This window comes from Festucalex cinctus, chromosome 8 (assembly GCF_051991245.1).
Source record: "Festucalex cinctus isolate MCC-2025b chromosome 8, RoL_Fcin_1.0, whole genome shotgun sequence".
In the NCBI taxonomy this organism is placed as follows: domain Eukaryota; kingdom Metazoa; phylum Chordata; class Actinopteri; order Syngnathiformes; family Syngnathidae; genus Festucalex; species Festucalex cinctus.
In genome coordinates, this window is record NC_135418.1 from 19,330,542 (window position 1) to 19,351,851 (window position 21,310).

At 39.5% G+C, this 21,310-nt stretch overlaps 2 protein-coding genes across 2 annotated transcripts; both read left to right on the forward strand.

Moving 5' to 3' along the window:
- The first annotated feature begins 2,205 nt into the window (after positions 1–2,205).
- On the forward strand, positions 2,206–6,744 carry LOC144023865 (uncharacterized). The gene has a single exon (XM_077529788.1). It carries the CDS (start codon positions 2,390–2,392, stop codon positions 4,436–4,438), a length of 2,049 nt encoding a protein of 682 aa, XP_077385914.1. The 5' UTR covers positions 2,206–2,389; the 3' UTR covers positions 4,439–6,744.
- Positions 6,745–12,960: 6,216 nt separating this feature from the next.
- irf6 (interferon regulatory factor 6) lies at positions 12,961–20,614 on the forward strand. The gene is made up of 8 exons (XM_077530264.1): positions 12,961–13,193; positions 13,380–13,562; positions 15,018–15,213; positions 16,178–16,276; positions 16,380–16,649; positions 17,901–18,293; positions 18,372–18,490; positions 19,714–20,614. Exons 2-8 carry the CDS (start codon positions 13,389–13,391, stop codon positions 19,942–19,944), a joined length of 1,482 nt encoding a protein of 493 aa, XP_077386390.1. The 5' UTR covers positions 12,961–13,193; positions 13,380–13,388; the 3' UTR covers positions 19,945–20,614.
- The last annotated feature ends 696 nt before the right edge of the window (positions 20,615–21,310 follow it).

Here is a 21,310-nt window from a genome sequence, read left to right on the forward strand (position 1 = left end):
TTGCAAGATAATAAACACAGTGAAATGAAAGAGAGGGTGAATGAAGATTTAAGGGCACAAGTTAAAGAACTTCAAGAAAACAAGAACTGTCTCGATGATGACATTAGATCCCTGAAAGATGCGTTAGCTCAAGCTCAATCTCAGAGTGCAAAGACGGAAACACAGAATTGCGAATTGAGGTTACAAGTGAAACAGTTTCGAGAAAACGAGGATACTTTAATTAAGCAGAATGAGTCACTCAAAGATGAGGTTTCCCATCTTGAAACCTGCAATACGAGGATGGGTAAACAAAATGAAACCTTGCGGACACAAGTACTGAGTCTGAAAGAAAATGAGAACAACTTAAGTGAGAAGATTGAGACGCTCAAAGCCGATTTGTCCCATTTTGAATTTCGGAGGGAAAAGGATCAAGCTGAAATTTATTGTCTGAGAACAGCATTGCAGACATCTGCGAGCCAAATAGAAAATCAAGACGATCTATTGAGGAGGATAGATTTTGCTGAATCTCTCATGGAGAAGGAGTGGGCAGAGAAGGAAAAGATAAGTAACAAACTAGTTGAGCTCGACGACGAGGCTAATTTTGTAAGAAAGCAAAACGATGCTGTTCGAGCCGAGTTGGAGAATAATACATTTATTCAAGAACAACAGAGTGTGCAGATTGCTGCACTGAAGGCGGCATTACAAGAGCAACAGCTCCGGTTTGAGGAGGCTCAATTTTTAATCTATTGCAAAGATGATGAGTTAGCGAAGCAAAACAGGAAAATTGTTTATCAAAATGAAGTCACGGAGGAGCTTAACACCCATCTTAGCAGTTTTAAGCAACAAATACACGATCTTAAAGGCCAGCTGGAATGCAGGCAGATGGACGAGATATTAACCAATAACATTTGTGGAAATCTTGTGGAGACGATGGCGCCCGGGCACGAGCCAAGTACTGAAAACCAATTGGGCTTGAAGATTGAGATAAAAGATGTGAGCCAAATTAAAAATCTTCAAGAAAATCAAGTCAAGCTCACTGGGCTGAACAGGCACCTGAATGAAAAGGTGGCTCATCTTGAATCTTGGGGTGTAGATGCAGATTTGGGAGCACAAGATGAAGACGTTCGCCAAAACGAGGACAGGCTGACCAAGCAGAACCATCTGCTCAGCGAGAAGCTGGCTGATCTCGAAACGGAGGGTGGAGATTTACGAGTGCAAGTGGAAGATCTTAAAGAAAATGAGAAGCTCCTGAAGCAAAGGACAAAAACCCTCATCGCTGAGTTGGAACAGTACAAAATTGAGCAGAACTGCCTGAGGACAGAAGCTCACGCACTCAGGACCCAATTGCATGATCAAAGTGATCTACGGAGGAGGATAGATCATGCCGAATTGCAAATGGAGAAAGACTTGGCAGAGAAGAAAAAATTGAGTAACAAAGTGCGGGAGCTTGAAAAAAAGGACAACTCTTTCAAAAAGCAACACGACATTGTTCGGGATCAACAAAGCCAACAGATTGCACAGCTGATGGCGGCATTACAAGAGCAGAAACTCCAGCTTGAGGAGGCTCAATTTCTCCTCAATAGTAAAGACGATGAGTTGGGAAAGCAAAGTGAAGTCATAGAGGAGATGAAGACTCTCGTTGGGAGTTTAAAACATGAAAATTGCGATCTTCAAGGGCTGTTGGAACTCAGTCATACTGCAAATTATGAGCAACCTGTTCAAAGATCAGATGCGGTGCAGCCGGGTGAGGCGCAACCGACGTCCGCTTCGAGCAGACTTCCCAATCAGACCAAAATTATTTCCTATAGACATTTTAGAGCGCTTAAAAAAGGTTCGACATATTTCTTTGGAAGACTCGCTATGGTCGCGGTCCTTCTTTTTCAAGCTTTGTTTTTATATATCATATCTTCCAATGATAATGTCTTCTCAAACTTAGCTTATCTGTTTTACGGATGCTAGGTTTTGTATTACAATAATTCCTTGTCTTTGGAAAGTGCTGCTTGAGTCATATATGACTTGTTTCATAAACTTTAAAAGTCACTGGGTTTTAGTTTCATGTGATGACAGTACTGTATAGTTTGGTTACTGACTAGTCTCTTGCCCATGTTTTTTCCTCAAACATTTTACAGTACACCTCACAGGACTTTGATGACATAATACCTCAAAGCCTTTTTATCCATCAGCTGCCAGCTGTATTCCTTTTATCTGCTATCGTCTGTCGGATCATAAAGGTGAACCTACCAGCCCATGCATGACTTTATTGAGCTGCAGACATATGTTTGATGTCAAATGAAAACTGCATCTCCTGTGAGATTCGAGGTCTTGTCTTGTAAGAAATACCTTGGAGCTCTTAAGAACATGAAGCAGTCCAACACCTCCAGTTGCCAATAACGGTAAGAACTCTGGACAAATGATGGCTCATATAAAAGAGCAACAATTACAAAATTACTGCCTCACGGACCATTACAACGATCTCGAAAAGACAAAGTCGGCACTGACTGAGCGAAAACGACTCCTCAATGAGAAGCTGGCTCATCTGGAATGTCAGAGTGTCAAGATGGAAGAGGAGAAGAAAGACTTAAGTGACATTCTTAAGGATAGTCAAGAAAATGAGCAGAAGAATTCCCTTGATGAAGAGGTGACTCAGCGTAATTGTCGGACTGTCACCTTGGAGACGGAAGACGCGGACCTGACAACAAAACTTAACAAGAAGGTAACGCTGACTGAAGTGAATGACCATAAGATGACGCTGTTTAAAACTTGGAGTGTGAACATGGAGACTGACCATGAAAAGTTATGGAAACAAGTTAAAGTCCTTGAAGAGACTAACACCTCATTTACGCGACAAAATGAGCTCCTCTGTGAAAAGCTGGCTCACAACGAGTCCTGGAGTGTGAAGATGAAGACTCACTTGATGATGCAAATCAAATGTCTTCAAGAAAGCGAAGATACTTTGACGAAGCAGAATGAGTCCCTCAATAATAATGTGGCTCAGCTTAAGAAGTGGGCTGGAGTGATAGAGAAACAAAATGAAAACCTTCAGGCACGGGTAAATCTTCTGAAAGAAAATGAGAATATCATGAATGAGATGCTTGAGAACTTAACGGCTAATTTGGCCCATGACGAAACTCAGAGGGACAAAGATCAAGCCGATATGTATTGTATGAGAACAAAACTGCAGCCAGTATGGTTCCAATTGCAAGACCAAGGTGAGCTATTAAGGAGGTTAGATCATGCTGAATCTCGCCTGAAGACGACATGTGCAGAAAACGAAAGCTTGGGCAACAAACTGCGTGAACTTCAGGACAAGGACGAGGATTTGAAAAAACAGAATGACAGAGTGAGAGAAGAGCAAGAGCAACTTATATCTCTCCGTGACCAACAGTCTGAACAAATTGCCCAACTCAAGACGGCAGTCAAAGACCAACAGCACCAACTTGACAAGGTTCAATTTGTCATTTATAGTAAAGATGAGTTGTTGGCTAAACAAAAGAGAGAACTGGAAGAACTAAACTCTCTTGTTAGCACTTTGAAACAAACGATACATCAGCTTCAGAGCCAACTGCAACTCAGGAATATGGAAAACAAACGCATTGCCGAGACAGGACACGAGGAGCGCGTCAGTGACAATCAGTTGGATTTGAGGACAGATAGGAACAAAACGAGAGTGCAAATGAAAGCGCTTCATCAAAACAGTCACCCTTTTATCGAGCAAAAAAGGCTTTTCAAGCATTTGACTTTGTGTGAGCCATCAGGGCTCAAAATGGAAACCGAGAAAGAAGAATTAAGGACACCGTTTCAGGAACTTCAACAAGATCAGGTCAGAATGACTGAGATGAACAGCCATCTTAAAGAAAAGCTGGCTCATATCGAACGCTGGCATGCAAAGAGGGAAGATTTAAAGGCCAAAGTTGAATATCGCAACGACGACGACAAGACGGAGAACATTATTTCGGATTTGTGCCAATTTGAATCTCAACTTGACAAGGAAAATATTAAGAGTCCTCAGTCCAAACTAGACTCACAGACGTTTTTGTTTCACTTGAAAGATCCAGTTTATTTGAAGAAGACCATCGATCATGTGGAAACTCTTGCTAAAACGGAGTCTACAGAAACTGAAAAGTTGAGCAACAGCCAATGTGACATTGATGAAAAGGATAACGTTCTAAAAATGAATGAGATAGTTGGTGTAGAACTAGGAGACCATAAATTTATTGGAAAACAGCAGACCAAAAATCTTGCACACCTGGAAACTGAATTCAAAGATCATAAACTTCAAGTTGAAGAGTCTGGAATCGTCCTTCGCTGCATTAAAGATGACTTCTTAACATTAAAACCCAAAGAAATAAATCATGGAGACAAACGTGGAGATGACCTTCTGTTTATCACTTTGGCACAATCAATACATGAATTTCAGCGCAAGTTGAAACGCATGGAAGAAATATTAATGGCGGATTAACATGTAGCATCACAACCCTGAGGACAATCATCTCGCTATGGTCATCCGAGAAAACAGCAGCGAGGATTTAACAGAACTTGTGAATGCATCATTTCTGTGGAACTTCTGGGAATTGGACACCTATTAATGAGACTGTTTTACTTCTTTGGCCGATCAATATTCTACGATTCGTGAACCTCAAGGCTGACTGTGTTGTTTGCTTATCCTTATGTTTGCTCAATTATTAAATTTGAAATGATACATAATGCTTCCAACCCTCTTTTAGTGTTCAACAAATATCTTGTCAAGTCTAATGATGAAAACTAGTTTTAATTATTGTTTTACCTTACTGTATTATTTATAGTCAATTTAATAATTTTCTCTATATTACTAATAATTGTATTCCCTCATTATAATTACATTTATATATTAATTATAATTTGACTTGACTTAGTCTTATGATTATATAACAGAAGATGTATTTGAACTATTTATACTATAAAAGGTCATCTTACCCTTTTTAATCCTATAAAGCTAGACAGCAGTCTTCTATCACACCTTAAATCCGCCAAAACAACCAAGACTGGTTCTTCCAGTTCCTCAGTAGGAATTCATTATGCCACCTGAAATATGAAGAACATTTGGCATTACTGTATTTGTCTAACGATGTGTACTGTACAGTTCAGTGACTAGTCGAGTCCAATTTAGTCTCTCAAATTGCAATTCATACAGTCGAACTTCATCAAGATTTACAGTGTTGACATACATGATTTTCATTGTTTAACTCATTCACTGCCTTTGACGGAAAAAGACGTCAAAGGATGCATTTTTTTTTTCTGGGCTAGCAGTGAATGTGTTAATAGTCAGCTGATGAAGAATCTCACATATGAAATCTGTTGATTCATAGCCCGTCTTGAGTTACTTTTTCTGAGAAACCTTTTAAGATTAAGGATGCTTTTTAATGGATATAACATTCTATTAATTCACTTAAGTTGTATGCGCACACTCGGGAATTGGAAATGACTCTCTATGAAATATATTATTTGATAAACAATTTGTTGCTGTTGTAGATCTGTTCGGAACTACAAGTCGACCCAAAATGATTGCAACCCATGCTACGGCTGATAAAACTGTTTTTAAATGATGCTATGTATCTCATTTTTCAGATTGTTGGAAAAGGAAGTGATGACAAGGGAAACCTTCAATAGCTTTTTCTGAAAATGGACAACTGAGGAGAGAAGTGATTTCAGACCATGTCATTTATTTTAAATGTGTGCAGGCAAAATTTTGAAGGAAGTTCAATTTTAGCGGTTACATTCACAAAAGTCTGATAAACAGATGAGTAGATCATTTCAGAACCAAGGGAACTGTTCAGAACTTGGCCTCGAATGTTGAAGGGGCCCAAACTGGATGACATTTGAATGTTTGGGTGGTTGTTGACACTAAAGTCGATTCAGAGTCACAGCTAGGCAATTCCATATTCGGAGCACATTTTGGAAAGGTGACAAAATATATATACAAGGACTAAAAAACTTTTTTTTTTTTTTTTTTTTTTACAGGACTGAACTGCTACAACTTCAAATTAATGTGTGTAGAAAATAATGCAATTCCATCAGTTGGCTACATATGGTCATAAGTGACTTGGAAGGGAATCCCACATACTGACCTAATGGTTATGAATCAAGCATATTAAGCTTGAAGCGGTTGGAAGTGTGACTGGTTTGTGCGGAGGGATTGCTGACGCTTGGGCGACATCTACTGGTGGATTAAAGTAAGCTATAAGTGATCCATATTTCTTTCATATTAGTCTATCGATGTAATCAATGGAATTTTTACGGGCATCTTGTGGCCAGTGAGGAAACTTATCTTGAGGTTTATCTGGGTTGTTACAAGTCTTGAACTTCTTTTATATATTGTGACATACTGTACTATCATGCAGTGGGGTATTTAGATTTACAAATCCCACATCTTTTTGTGAGACTGCTGGGGATGGATGGATGGATAAATAAATAAATACATTTTGACGGCTACAAGTGGATTTTATTTTTGTGTATTCAGCTGTATACATATTAAGGAACTCTAAAAGGCAGTTTGAACATTTAAGCATGTAAAAAGAGGCAACATTTGGCAGCAAATGAGAAAATTGGTCGAGTGTGACAGCAGTTGAGAATCACTGCTTTAGAGGGCATTTATAGTTATGGATGTGATGTATATGTCATGTATAGTTATAGTTATGAAACTTGTATTTTTTTCGTTGCACTGAATGGGATTGCACTTTACTGTTTCGTTGCACTTGTTGTAATGACAATAAACTGAATCTGATCTGATGTAATTGTCTATTTTTGGGTATCTATTATTGGTATGTTGCATCTCATAAAATATCTTTGTGTTACTCGTGGGATATCAATATTTCCATACATTGATTTGTTCCTCCAGGCGTGGGCTGTGGAGACGGGGAAATTCCAGGAAGGGACTAACGAACCCAATCCCGCCAAATGGAAAGCTCAGCTCCGATGTGCCCTGAACAAAAGCCGGAACCAAAGAAGTGCCAATGAATCCATTAAAGATGGATGATGTTTGTGACATCTTGCAACCCTTAACACATTCACTGCCAGCCCAGCAAAAATTTGACGTCTTTTTCCGTCAATGGCAGTGAATTTAAGCAACCCAGGTAAATGTCATGACGGTGTTTGCAAACACGAGTTTTGGGTCACTGAAAACTAAGGATGACATTTTTGCGTACCTCACAAGATACTGCAAAAAGGTACTTGGACACCCCGCAGACGTTTTGGCAAAATATTTTGTGGACTGATGAAACTAAAGTTGAATTGTTTGAGAGGAACACACAACGTCATGTGTGGAGGAAAAATGGAACAGCTCACCAACATCAACACCTCATCCCTGTCATGAACGCGGAAGTGTGGTGGTGGACCCAAATGCAGGAGGCGGACGAGTCAGGGAGGCAGAGCGGTGCGAAAAAAGAAGTAAAATTTAATCCAACAAAACCAAAGTAGCAAACAGGGCTTGGTGACAACGAATACAAAAATACCAGAGGGAAAACTATACAGGAGCAGCCGAAAACACTGGCAACATGAACGTGGGGAAACAAGAATAACGAACCGACCACCACTGACACAAAACCCGATAACTAAATACACACACTAATTACACACGACGAGACACAGCTGGGCAAGACACAAGTGGAAGGGGGTGCTGATTGGATGGCACATGAGGATGGGCAGGTAAACACAGGTGGACATGGAAAGGCTTAACGATACTAGGAAAACCAGGAAATCAAAACATGACAAACTAAAAACCCAACAAAAACAAAGTAAAACCCACCCTAAACAGAACCAAAACATGACAATCCCCACCGTGAAGCATGGTGGAGGGTGCATCATGGTTTGGGGCTGTTTTCCATGAGGCAGTAATTTTTTTTTGTAATTGTTGCTGTTTTATACGAGCCATTTGTCTTGAATTCTTACCGTTATTGGCAAGAGCTCCAAGGTGTTTCTTACAAGACTGACCTCGAATCTTGCAGGAGATGCAGTTTTCCTTTGACATCAAACATATGTCTGCAGCTCAGTAAAGTCATGCATGGGCTGGTAGGTTCACCTTTATGATTCAACAGCAGATAGCAGATAAAATGAATATAGCTGGCAGCTGATGGATAAAAGGGCTGTGAGGTATTATGTTATCAAAGCCCTGTGGGGTGTACTGCAAAATGTTTGAGGAAAAAACATGGGCTGATTTCAACACAATTGTTTAATACAAAGCAAGTGGCTTGTTTAAAACATTTTGGTTACTAACTATTTTCAGACTGATTTAAAAAAAAAAAAAACGTCTCTCCATAAGAGTCCACATATTCTTGTCAGGTTATATACATACAAAAAAAATACATTGACAAGAGACTAGTCGGTAACCAAACTATACAGTACTATCATCAAATGAAACTAAAACCCAGTGAAGTTTATGAAACAAGTCATATATGACTCGAGCAGCACTTTCCAAAGACAAGGAATTATTGTAATACAAAACCTAGCATCCGTAAAACAGATAAGCTAAGTTTGAGAAGACATTATCATTGGAAGATATGATATATAAAAACAAAGCTTGAAAAAGAAGGACCGCGACCATAGCGAGTCTTCCAAAGAAATATGTCGAACCTTTTTTAAGCGCTCTAAAATGTCTATAGGAAATAATTTTGGTCTGATTGGGAAGTCTGCTCAAAGCGGACGTTGGTTGCACCTCACCCGGCTGCACCGCATCTGATCTTTGAACAGGTTGCTCATAATTTGCAGTTTGACTGAGTTCCAACAGCCCTTGAAGATCGCAATTTTCATGTTTTAAAGTCCCAACGAGAGTCTTCATCTCCTCTATGACTTCACTTTGCTTTCCCAACTCATCGTCTTTACTATTGAGGAGAAATTGAGCCTCCTCAAGCTGGAGTTTCTGCTCTTGTAATGCCGCCATCAGCTGTGCAATCTGTTGGCTTTGTTGATCCCGAACAATGCCGTGTTGCTTTTTGAAAGAGTTGTCCTTTTTTTCAAGCTCCCGCACTTTGTTACTCAATTTTTTCTTCTCTGCCAAGTCTTTCTCCATTTGCAATTCGGCATGATCTATCCTCCTCCGTAGATCACTTTGATCATGCAATTGGGTCCTGAGTGCGTGAGCTTCTGTCTTCAGGCGGTTCTGCTCAATTTTGTACTGTTCCAACTCAGCGATGAGGGTTTTTGTCCTTTGCTTTAGGAGCTTCTCATTTTCTTTAAGATCTTCCACTTGCACTCGTAAATCTCCACCCTCCGTTTCGAGATCAGCCAGCTTCTCGCTGAGCAGATGGTTCTGCTTGGTCAGCCTGTCCTCGTTTTGGCGAACGTCTTCATCTTGTGCTCCCAAATCTGCATCTACACCCCAAGATTCAAGATGAGCCACCTTTTCATTCAGGTGCCTGTTCAGCCCAGTGAGCTTGACTTGATTTTCTTGAAGATTTTTAATTTGGGTCTTGAGTTCTTCATTTTCTGTTTCCATCTTCAGACTCGGAGCGTCACGCAAAGCCAACGTGTGCTGTCGAAGCTTTTTTGGCTCAATTAAGCGATCGTTTGGATGATCTTTGATTTGCAGGCTCACATCTTTTATCTCAATCTTCAAGCCCAATTGGTTTTCAGTACTTGGCTCGTGCCCGGGCGCCATCGTCTCCACAAGATTTCCACAAATGTTATTGGTTAATATCTCGTCCATCTGCCTGCATTCCAGCTGGCCTTTAAGATCGTGTATTTGTTGCTTAAAACTGCTAAGATGGGTGTTAAGCTCCTCCGTGACTTCATTTTGATAAACAATTTTCCTGTTTTGCTTCGCTAACTCATCATCTTTGCAATAGATTAAAAATTGAGCCTCCTCAAACCGGAGCTGTTGCTCTTGTAATGCCGCCTTCAGTGCAGCAATCTGCACACTCTGTTGTTCTTGAATAAATGTATTATTCTCCAACTCGGCTCGAACAGCATCGTTTTGCTTTCTTACAAAATTAGCCTCGTCGTCGAGCTCAACTAGTTTGTTACTTATCTTTTCCTTCTCTGCCTGCTCCTTCTCCATGAGTGATTCAGCATCAACTATCCTCCTCAATAGATCGTCTTGATCTTCTATTTGGCTCGCAGATGTCTGCAATGCTGTTCTAAGACGATAAATCTCAGCTTGATCCTTTTCCCTCTGTAATTCAAATTGGGACAAATCGGCTATGAGCGTCTCAATCTTCTCACTTAAGTTGTTCTCGTTTTCTTTCAGACTCTTTACTCGTGTCCGCAAGGTTTCATTTTGTTTATCCATCCTCGTATTGCAGGTTTCAAGATGGGAAACCTCACCTTCGAGTGACTCATTCTGCTTAACTAAAGTATCCTCGTTTTCTCGAAACTGTTTCACTTGTAACCTCAAGTCACTAATCTGTGCTTCCGTCTTTGCTTTCTGAGACTGAAGCAAAGACATCTGATCATTAAGGGTCTTAACTTCATAGTGTACCTGGCTGTTGTCTTCTATAAGGGCTTGAATTTGTGCCTTCAATTCGCAATTCTGTGTTTCCGTCTTTGCACTCTGAGATTGAGCTTGAGCTAACGCATCTTTCAGGGATCTAATGTCATCATCGAGACAGTTCTTGTTTTCTTGAAGTTCTTTAACTTGTGCCCTTAAATCTTCATTCACCCTCTCTTTCATTTCACTGTGTTTATTATCTTGCAATTGTTCTTGATGCAATTTCAGCTGTGTTCTCATGTCATCATTCTCTGTCTCCAGTAGTTTGATTTTTTCCTCCAAAGCTACATTTTGAGGTCCAAGATGAGCCGACTCCTGAGCGGAAAGATCATTCATCCCAGTCAGTGTCACCTTCTCTTTAATTTGCAATCTTAAGAGCTGATTTTCTTCCTCAAGCTGAGCAATACGTGTCCTCATGCTTTCATTCCGTGTTTCCATCTCCATACAACGACATTCAAGCAGAGCCATCTCAGCTTTCCCTGAGTCTGAGCTGTTAGTGTGTGATACATGCTTTGCCAATAAATTGTAGCTCTTATTCTGCTCACTGGGAATATCTTCTTTTTGGTGAAGATTAAGAAACCCCAAGTCGTCGTTTCCTGCCTCCGTCATAAAACGCGAGAATTCGAGATAACCCAACGTTTGGGCCCTCAAGTCAACTTTGTCTGCTTCCATCTTGATATTCTCAAGAGTCCAGATGAGCCAACTCGTCCTTGACGCGCCTTCTGTGCTCAAGCAACATGGTCCCTTTATTTTCCAGATCTTTGTGTTCCCTGTAATGGTCATCACTTAGCATCACTTTGGGATTATCCTCTCATGCTTTGGTTGACTTCTAACTGGTGCAGATAAAATGGAAAACATCCCTACTGAGGATAAGCGGCACAGAAAACGGACGACTGGATCCTCAGCAGGTTGTCAAAATGCCATGATTCAACGTGTTGGCTTAATTTACACAAAATACAACTTGCTTTTGACTTTTTTTTAGAATAATGTTCTGTTGATTTGTCAAGATCAGAAAAATAAAAGTGCGTGCACAATAGCGATTTTCAGCTTTATGACATAATATGACACAGAAGTTGACTGTTGAGGGGCTACAACTGCCCGTTGGAAACATGGTTAGAAATATTACATAAAAAAATAACAATTCTCCTGGCTTGTGATAATAGAGATGAAGTCATTTCACTTTAATAAGCTTTATTGCAAAGATGACATAGATGGTGACAGTGACACGTCGATGACAGCAACCTCAGTTATGACATCATCAGAGTTCCTGAAGGTAAGCAGCGAACTCTCCATTTGACATCACGGGACTAAAGTAAGAGCTTGCCACAAAACTAATTAAGTCTTGCAGTGAGGCAAATCACAATCACAGTTACTTTTTGTTTATTTTCATTCATTCACTCATCCTCCAAACCACTTATGCTTACTAGGGTTGCCGGCGTGCTGGAGCCTATATATAGATATAGTATTGTATTGACATAAACGGAGATTGTAAGTATTGTTGTTTCCACTAACATGTCTTGCATTTAGCCAAAACTGTTCACTAAATCTAAACTCATAGTGGTTTTATTGTGTCTTTTTAAAAAGATGAACTGTCCAATGAAGAGTACATGGAGATGCTGCTGAATATGCTCACACAAGAATTTGGCCATTTTACACATCGTTCAGAAGATTCAAGGATTTATTATGTCTAAAAATTAAATCTCCAACATCATGGATCTTCAGCGTGAACCGTGGAGTATTTCTCACATGTTGCTATCGGAGGACTTCTTATTAACCCTGAATATTACAACTCCATGTTATTGATGACACCAACTCCAAAGCCTTCAAACGGTGATGAAAAGTCCACCTGATTTGTACAGGCATCTGGTGGCCAGTGAGGAAACTTATCTTGAGGTTCACCTGGGTTGTTATGAGTCTTGAACTTATTTTATATATTGTGACATACTGTACTATCATGCAATGGGGTATATAGATTTACAAATCCCACATCTTTTTGTGGGACTGCTGGGAATGGGTGGATAAATAAATAAATACATTTTGACGGCTACAAGTGGATTTTATTTTTGTGTATTAAGTCTTAGTGTGACAGCAGGTGAGAATCACTGCTTTAGAGGGAATGTATAGTTATAGTTATGTAAGTCATGTATATGTCATGTATAGTTACACATCCCACATGATCCAACATCTTTTTGTGAAACTGCTGTTGGGAATAGATGGATAAATAAATCAATTTTGACGGCTACACGTGGATTTTATTTTTGTGTATTCAGTTGTATACATATTAAGGAACTCTAGTTTGAACATTTAAGCATGTAAAAAGAGGCACCACTTGGCAGCAAATGAGAAAATGGGTCTAGTGTGACAGCAGTTGAGAATAACTGCTTTAGAGGGCATGTAAATAATTTGGGGAGTATGCAAGACCGGCGAGGTTGGAAGACACTGTGGAAAAGGTGTGTCATTTGTGTGACGTCACCGTCCTACCTGAGTTTCGGCTAAGGGAAGTGGGCGGGGTGAGGCTGAGGAAAACCGTGGGGGGGAAAAAAAAAACAACACACCAGGGCGCAGGAGTTCATGGGGACAAACTTTATGTATGTTGTTGCCCTCATATTTGACGTTCGTGCCGTGGTTTTATCGAAAATAACACAATTAGGGTTAGTTTCGATAAGCGAAGGAAAGAAACGCTTGGGGGAAAAACATTCGACTATTTTGGGCCAGAGGCCGACTGGGAAAGGCAACAGCGACTTCCTGGTTAGCACAGGTACGTGACGTTAATTTCACTTGAACGGAGCATACTGCTCACATTTCAATTGCTTTCTGTATAATTGTCTAACTGTGTAAAACGTCACTTAAACTGAGTATGCTATAAACAGCCTTTAACTGGGAAAACAGTTGCACCCATCCCACCGTCACCTTCAGCATTGTTTGTTTGTGTTTTTTTCCTCAGCCAGTCGACATGTCGGTGGCGCCTCGACGTGTCCGTCTGAAGCCGTGGCTGGTCGCCCAAGTGGACAGCGGGAGATATCCCGGCCTGGAGTGGCTCGACCGTGACGCCATGCGCTTCAAGATCCCGTGGAAACACGCCACTCGACACACGCCCCAACACGAGGACGAGGACACCATATTCAAGGTAACGAATCTTCGAAGCGAGGTGATGATATCATGCTCGTCTTAATGGGCCAAGTAAACTTCTGGGTGCCCACCTCCCAACATTTAAAAATGTCTACAGTATGTATTAGTTCCTTAATTTATAATAACAATAAGATAAAAACTGTACTGCTTTTGAACCCAGGGGACATTATTATTTTTATTTTTATTTTTTTCCTGCAGTAGAATAAAGTATAATTGCACAATCACTAAGTAGGTGGCCGTGGTCCTCTCATTGCCAAGAGTGATTTTTTTTCCCCCTACACGGTGTGTATTTATTCATTTATTCATTTATTTCTCCCCCGCACTATTTTCCTTGCTTCTCGGTGCATCAACTGTGACCTGAATGTTATTCTCATGTAGCAATATTCAAACAGGAGTTTGCAGTTTAAAACGACAAGTGATTTTGTAAGTCTCTAAGATTGAAGACATTTTTGAGGGAATGCTAAAGCATTCCCACATCTCTTATTGTGAGTTTTATTCTCCCCACTTTTTTGACGCGTAACAACTCCCACATAATACTTCCAATTTATATTGTTCAAATTTGAACTACATTAAAAAATTCACTCCTCCCAGGGTATATATCATCTGTTTCCACATTAATTACAGTATTCACACAATTTAATGTTAAATATCAATTTTTCCCCATTCATTTTCAAAGGGACAGAATTTTTTTAAGTATCACTTTCCACGCCCACGTCCATACATATAACTTAGCATCATTAGCAGATGTCTGATAATTCTCTGTGGCATAGTTGGTAAAGTGCATTGTCCAGTAACCAGGAAATCATAATTTAATAATTTATCTCTCAATTTACTTCATAAGCATTCCACATGCATTCAAATCTTCGCGTTCATCTGTTAGCATTCAGCTTTCAGCATTCCCGCACAATTTCTCCCGAAATTGCACTTAGTCTAGTTGGGGGAGATAATGTAACAAGGGCCATTGCTGTTCGTATTAATTAAAGGATTTTTGTACTGTGCCATCGGGGGCTTAGTGTGACTGCAAACTTTGATTTGCATAGCTGGGGCTGGTGCCGTGTTTGTGTAATTTTAATCACTGACAGCATAAAAAATTAGCAACTATTTTATTGTATTCTTTTTATTGAACATATTTTTCGGGTAATGTGTTTATGTGAGTGTGCAAGGGTGCTGTATTTGATGGCAATTTTATAATGCCAAATTGAACAAAAGCATCGTCGCAGAAAAAGAATAACTTAATGTTGTTTTTAGTCTGTAACTTGGTCAAAACATAAACATGTATTGATTTGTAGTAATTGCATTAAAATAATCAATTGCATAGGGAGCCTTTTTTGTGTGTGTGAAGTATAAATTGTGTCTATTATTGGCATCTATTATTTGTGTGTTGCATCTCATAAAATACCTTTATGTGACTCATGGGATATCAATATTTCCATACATTGATTTGTTCCTCCAGGCGTGGGCTGTGGAGACGGGGAAATTCCAGGAAGGGACTGACGAACCCGATCCCGCCAAATGGAAAGCTCAGCTCCGATGTGCCCTGAACAAAAGCCGGGAATTCAACCTTATCTACGACGGAACCAAAGAAGTGCCGATGAATCCGTTAAAGATTTATGATGTTTGTGACATCCTGCAACCCTTAAGCAACCCAGGTAAATTTAATGGCACTTTTTGCAAATACGAGTTTTGGGTCACTGAAAAACTAAGGATGACATTTCGTGGTTCTGGTTCTATTGTTGATGCTGCTTATCGATCTGATTCTTATGGGGTATATGCCACGGAAGGGCGGGACGTGATTTTGCACATCAGTTTGGTTCCGGTCCGGGTTGCGAACGCGCAACCGAGGGGCACAAGTCGGAAGCACAAGTATTTTTGACGCAGCCCACACGTCACAAACCGAACCGGAACCAAACTGATGTGCAAAAACAGACCCGCCTCTTCCGTGGCATATACCACATTGGATGGAGGGAATAAAATAACACAAATGGGGATGGAAGCTGCTCGATTATGAAGAAAATATTAATCACGATTATTTTGGTAATAAATGGAATCGCAATTGTGACGATCATTTTTTTTTTCTTTTGGTACAAAACGAGAAAATGTTCAAACGTAAAAAATGATTAATACAAATAAAATTCTGTGAAACACTATAATTATGTAAGTTACTTTTGGCTGAAACTAAATTTATTAAATTAGTTATTTTAAAATAAAAAAGGTGCAAATGTATAAATATAAACAACTCAGTTCAAAATTAGTATTAATTTAATTTTTTTTTTAATTGTTGAGTGTAATAATTGAAATTGTAATTGAATTTTGATTAATTGTACAGCCCTATTAAACGATATATTGCCAAAGGAAATTGTCCAGTTTGACCTGTACAATATTGGGATTTATAAGGTGAACAGAACGGCCAAAAGTTCAATTAAAGTGCTATTTTTTTCCCCTCTAAAGGCGAATTGATAAGCAGAATCAAACAAACATCTCCATATTAACTAAACTAACTTTGATGAGTGGAAAATTAATCATTCATTTTATAATGATCAGCATCCAAACACAACATAATCATGTTTGTGCCTTCCATAAATGCAATTCCACCATTTGCTAATGAAACCACAGGTTCTTCAGATGCTGGTTCTTGGACTCCGGGTGAGGAAGATGGCGCTGAGGAAGATATTCCAGACACACCAGAATCTCTTCCTCCGTACCCTTCCAATGGTGGGGACTTCTTCTACTTTTATTACATCTATTTAAAAAAAAGAAAAGAAAAAGAAATGTACCTTACTTTGATGCTAACAGCAGTCTCATTTCCCCCAACCAGGGACAAGTCCATCTCCTCTCATCTTGTGGTCTCCGATGGGCTCCGAGTCCTCCATGCCACCGCCTGCAAGTTGCCCCCCACCTAATAAAGTGTGGCCCAAAGAGGAACCCATTAAAACTTGGCCAAAACAGGAGCCGGTGGATGTGGAGATGCAACCTACGCCGATGGCTGACATGCCCGCCGCCGCTCTGGCTGACCCGTCCATGCAGGGGCCGACCATTACTGACACTTTGTTTGCCTCGCCGGAGATGTGGATCAGCTCCCTGCCAAGTTTGTTTCCGCTATTTTGACGCCACTCTCACAATTCTAAATATTGTAGTTCCCTCGTTTATCGCTGAGTTTATCTTTCGCGGCCTCGCTATTTTTTCTTTTCTTTTCTCTTTTTTTTTTTTTTACAGCGTGTTTTTTGGTTTATTTTTATTTTTTGACCTTTGCACGGCCGTATCTCTCGAACCCTACATCCGACCGGGGACATACAGTCATCCCCGGATTCGCCTCGACGAGACCTTTCCAATGGTGTATGTCCCGTCGACATTGCATTCCGGAGTTAGAAGATATATACTGTGCTGTATAATAAGTAAATTTAAAAAACAAACATTCTTTTAATGGAAAAAAATAACTGTAAATGAAAAAACAAATGATGAGTGAAAAAGCATTTATAATAAACTAAAAATCATACCAAAACGAAAAAAACAACAACATATAATTAATGAAAATATAATTAACAGGATTTTTTTTTTTTTTTTTTTTTTTTTAATTAAGGCGGATTTCATTATTGTGGGTAGTTTTTGGAACGTAAAACCCGCAATAGAAGCTTTAATTGTTTTACTGCCACACATTATCAAAAAAACAAAAACAAAGTGCCAGCCGATTTTTGAGCATTTTAACTCCTCTTTCAAGGCAAACAAAATATTGTGTGCTTTTACTAGATATCCAATGTGGGTACCCAATGGTAGATCGCATTCCATTGCTTTCATTAAAAAAAAAAAAAAGTATGTTTCTACCTTATTCCATTCTTTAACACTCACCATTTGAAAATAGGTCATTTGAGTGACATTGACCAAAAATTGAAAAGGCGGAAACAAGCTTTTTGTGGAAAGATATTCTCCACCACAGTGACTTTGACACTAATATTATTTTGTTTAGTGACGCTCTATGAATTAGGTTTAATGTGGCAAAGACTTTGATCATTCACGTCATCCTTGAAAACATTCTATTTCATTAGATTTTGTCAGATTCCGTCATGTTTCATTGTAATTCCATACACTTTGAGTCAATGGAAAAGAGATGCAATACTGCCATCTGCTGGCCATAGTTAGTGGGTGTTTTTGATTCCACAACCCATTGACCAGGCAGCGCTGCACTTAGACGTTGCACTGCCTTTTGATTTAAAAAAACAAACAAAACATATATGTCATTTAACGTTTATGGCGGCATACATCGTGATTTTACTGATCGTTATTAAAAGTTTTTGGCGGTCAAAGATTTAAATATATTTTTTGGAATCTGTCTTGAACTCAGTGACCGACCTGGAGGTGCAGTTCCTGTACCGAGGGAGGGAGATGTGTCCGACCGTCACCGTCAGCAACCCGCAGGGCTGCAGGCTCTTCTACGGCGATCTGGGCCCCATGGTCAACCAGGAGGAGCTGTTCGGACCCGTCAGCCTGGAGCAGTTGCGCTTCCCCGCCACCGAGAACATCATCAACGACAAGCAGCGACGCTTCACCAACCGCCTGCTGGACGTGATGGACCGGGGTCTGGTCTTGGAGGTGAGCGGCCACGATATCTACGCCGTCCGTCTGTGCCAGTGCAAGGTGTATTGGTCGGGCCCCTGCGCGCCCAATGCCTCGGCGCCGAATCCTATCGAGCGACAGACAAAGGTCAAACTCTTTTGCCTGGAGTCGTTTCTCAGTGGTGAGTTGGCTTTGTTGTCAGTTATGCTTTTTGACGTGGGGCCTGATTTATCATTTGAACCTTTCGTGTGCTGCGTAGGCGTGATCGCGCACCAGCGCGGCCAGACCCCAAATCCTCCGCAGTTTGAAATCAGCCTGTGTTTTGGGGAGGAGTGGCCTGATGGGAGGCCAACAGAGAGGAAACTTATCATGGTTCAGGTGAGAATTGAACTCTTTTGTAAGCCCTTGTCGAAACAATTTTGATGTAAATTCTACATCAGGACACGTGTTCTCGCTGTTTTAAAAAACAAACAAAGAATAAGGTTAGGGACCATTGTTTTACGTTAGGAGGTGCCATAATAACTAAGAGCTTCCTCAATGTCGTTTAATGTCACTGTGAATTTATGCTTTTTAAAAAAAAAAAAAAATAAAAAAAAAAAAAAAAAAAAAAGTTAATTTAACTCAGTTTCAAGGTATTTATGCTGTTAAACCACAGATGTCAAACTCAAGGCCCGATTCGGCCCAATCAGGCAAATAGCTAGCGTGTCTTCATATTTATTTCTGAGTTGGTTTTTCTTTCGTTTTGGTGTAATTGCACGAAAATTACTTTTTTCCTTAAATGTTTATTGATATTATAGTACAAGCATTTTTTTCCCCCACCAAATCCTATCTTTACATAAATTAAACAATAGTTGTATTACAGATTTCTCACTATTTTCAATTATTACTGATCTTAAATTCAGCCAATTGTTAGAAATGCATATGCATAAAAATGCAGGGCAATTATGTATTTGTAATATGATGATTAGGTGATTATGCATTTTTATGATTTTGTCATTAGTGTTGTGACAGTTAATTGATATTGAATCAATTTCCCTTTTCATAATCTGATACTGATTCATAAAACCATAATTCGATTATTTTAGTGTCTTTTCCCAAAAATTCATGAGCAAATGTAATTTTAAAGGCCCAACTTTTTTTTTTATCTTGCTGTTTTTCTTGTAATTTACTATTCATGGGAATTTCAAAATATTTTATTAACATTTACAAAAGACCCGTCATAGTGCACTTTAAGACAATTCACAGTATTTTTATTTTTTTTTTATATTTGGAATTATGAAAGTAGTGCAATGTTTGTGCAACACTTAAGTGAAAACACGTTATTTTAATTAACAAAAATAAACTAAATCATTTGATCAGTTACTGCCTCCACATAATTTGAAATTTTATGATTTTTTTTTAGCATGTTCTTGATATTTAAAACGATTTGATTTTCCATTAATATGTACATTAATCTATCGGATTGTATTGAATTGAATCAAATGAATTGAGGAAATTAGTCTCGATACCCAGCCTTACTAGTCATAACAGCCCTCTAAAAAGACACCATAACTGCCATCTGTAGAACTGAGTTTGACAATAAATTTTTCATCTCATGGCAGATCATTCCCGTGGTGGCTCGCATGATCACCGAGATGTTTTCCGGAGACAGCACTCGATCCTTTGACAGCGGCAGCGTGCGCCTCCAGATCTCCATCCCTGACATCAAAGACAACATAGTGACCCATCTGAAGCAGCTCTACTGCCTGCTGCACACCAATCAGGGCCAGGACGGCTGGGTTTTGCCTCCCGGCTCAGGCTTGAACCTCGTCCAGACTCTGCAAGGCCAGTGAGAGCCTGCCGGGCAACAACAGACGACGGGTCCAATATAGATCTTTATCACATGACCTGCTAGCAAAGTACTCATTAAGTCTTATTTAAAAGTATCTTGTCACTATGTTTTGCTTTACCTTTTTTATACTGTAATTTTTTTCCCCCCCTGCATTTTTCCCTCTTGCATCTCTGTACAGTTTGAATGCAGGAGCACCACATGGACAGGCCAAAGTCCTGCTTGCTGCAAAAGATAGTTTAACATAGTTAATGACTTACAGAGATCACCTTGTGTATCCGAAACATGTCAGCGAGTAGCCAAATTCTCTGTTGTTACCCCGAAACTTTGAAAGCAGCACATCAAGTATGTGATTTAAAGTTTTTTTGGGGGAGAATTTTCTATTGTGCAGCTCTCCAGAAACCGTTTAGCCGTCCTTGTCGGTCACGTTAAGCAAATGTAAAGATAGGAAAAAGTGTGAGCAGCATTTTCTGTATATTTTACATTTAGCGTGAGTGTATGTACAAATATTTTTAACCCACTAATTGTATGCAATTCTTGAAATCTGCATCGTTCAGCTTTATGGTTGTTATGAGATGGATGCTACTGCAGTTGGGGTGCTAAGTGGTGTTCTGTGACGCCTTTTATCTTGATTTTAATGTACAATAAAAATGTCACACTATGGATTACTTTCACTTGACCACGCTGTCTTTGTTTTACTGTGTGAAAGTTGACTGATAACATTGCGATTCTTGTTGCCAGAATCTCCCGAAATGTGGTTGCGACACACTGTTGCGCTCTAGTGGTTGAACGATGTTAGTACAAGCAAGTCACCTTCGAGTCGTCTCTGCAAGTGTTTACGTTTTCAAATGACTACTTATGCAACATTCAAGAAAATCAGAGAGGCTCGACATTGGTGAGCTATTTTCCAAATTATTTTTGTTTACTTTTTTGGGGGGCTAGTTTATTGGGTGATTAAAAATAAGCATGTTTTAGTCTACTTTGGTTAGCTAGTAAAGGATTATGCAAAAATAAAAAATGTGAATATTTGTGAAATGGTGACCCACAAAAACAAAAAACAGGTAAGAATTGCCTCTGCTTTTATCAAAATAATTTCCAGTTGTGCTCATAAGTTTACATACTATAAACTTATGAGTATGTACTAAAGCTAAATGTCAATGATACAAAAATGCTCAGAATCATCACCATAATTCACATCCTACTTTCCCCCCACTTTTGTCACAGGAATTTACAGTTGTGCTCATAAGTTTATAGGATGATTGTAAACTTCTGAGTACAACGGTACACGTACAAAAGCCAAACATCGCTTAATGACACAAAAATGCTCCAGATCATCACCAAAATTCACATGCACATCATTAATGTCCACT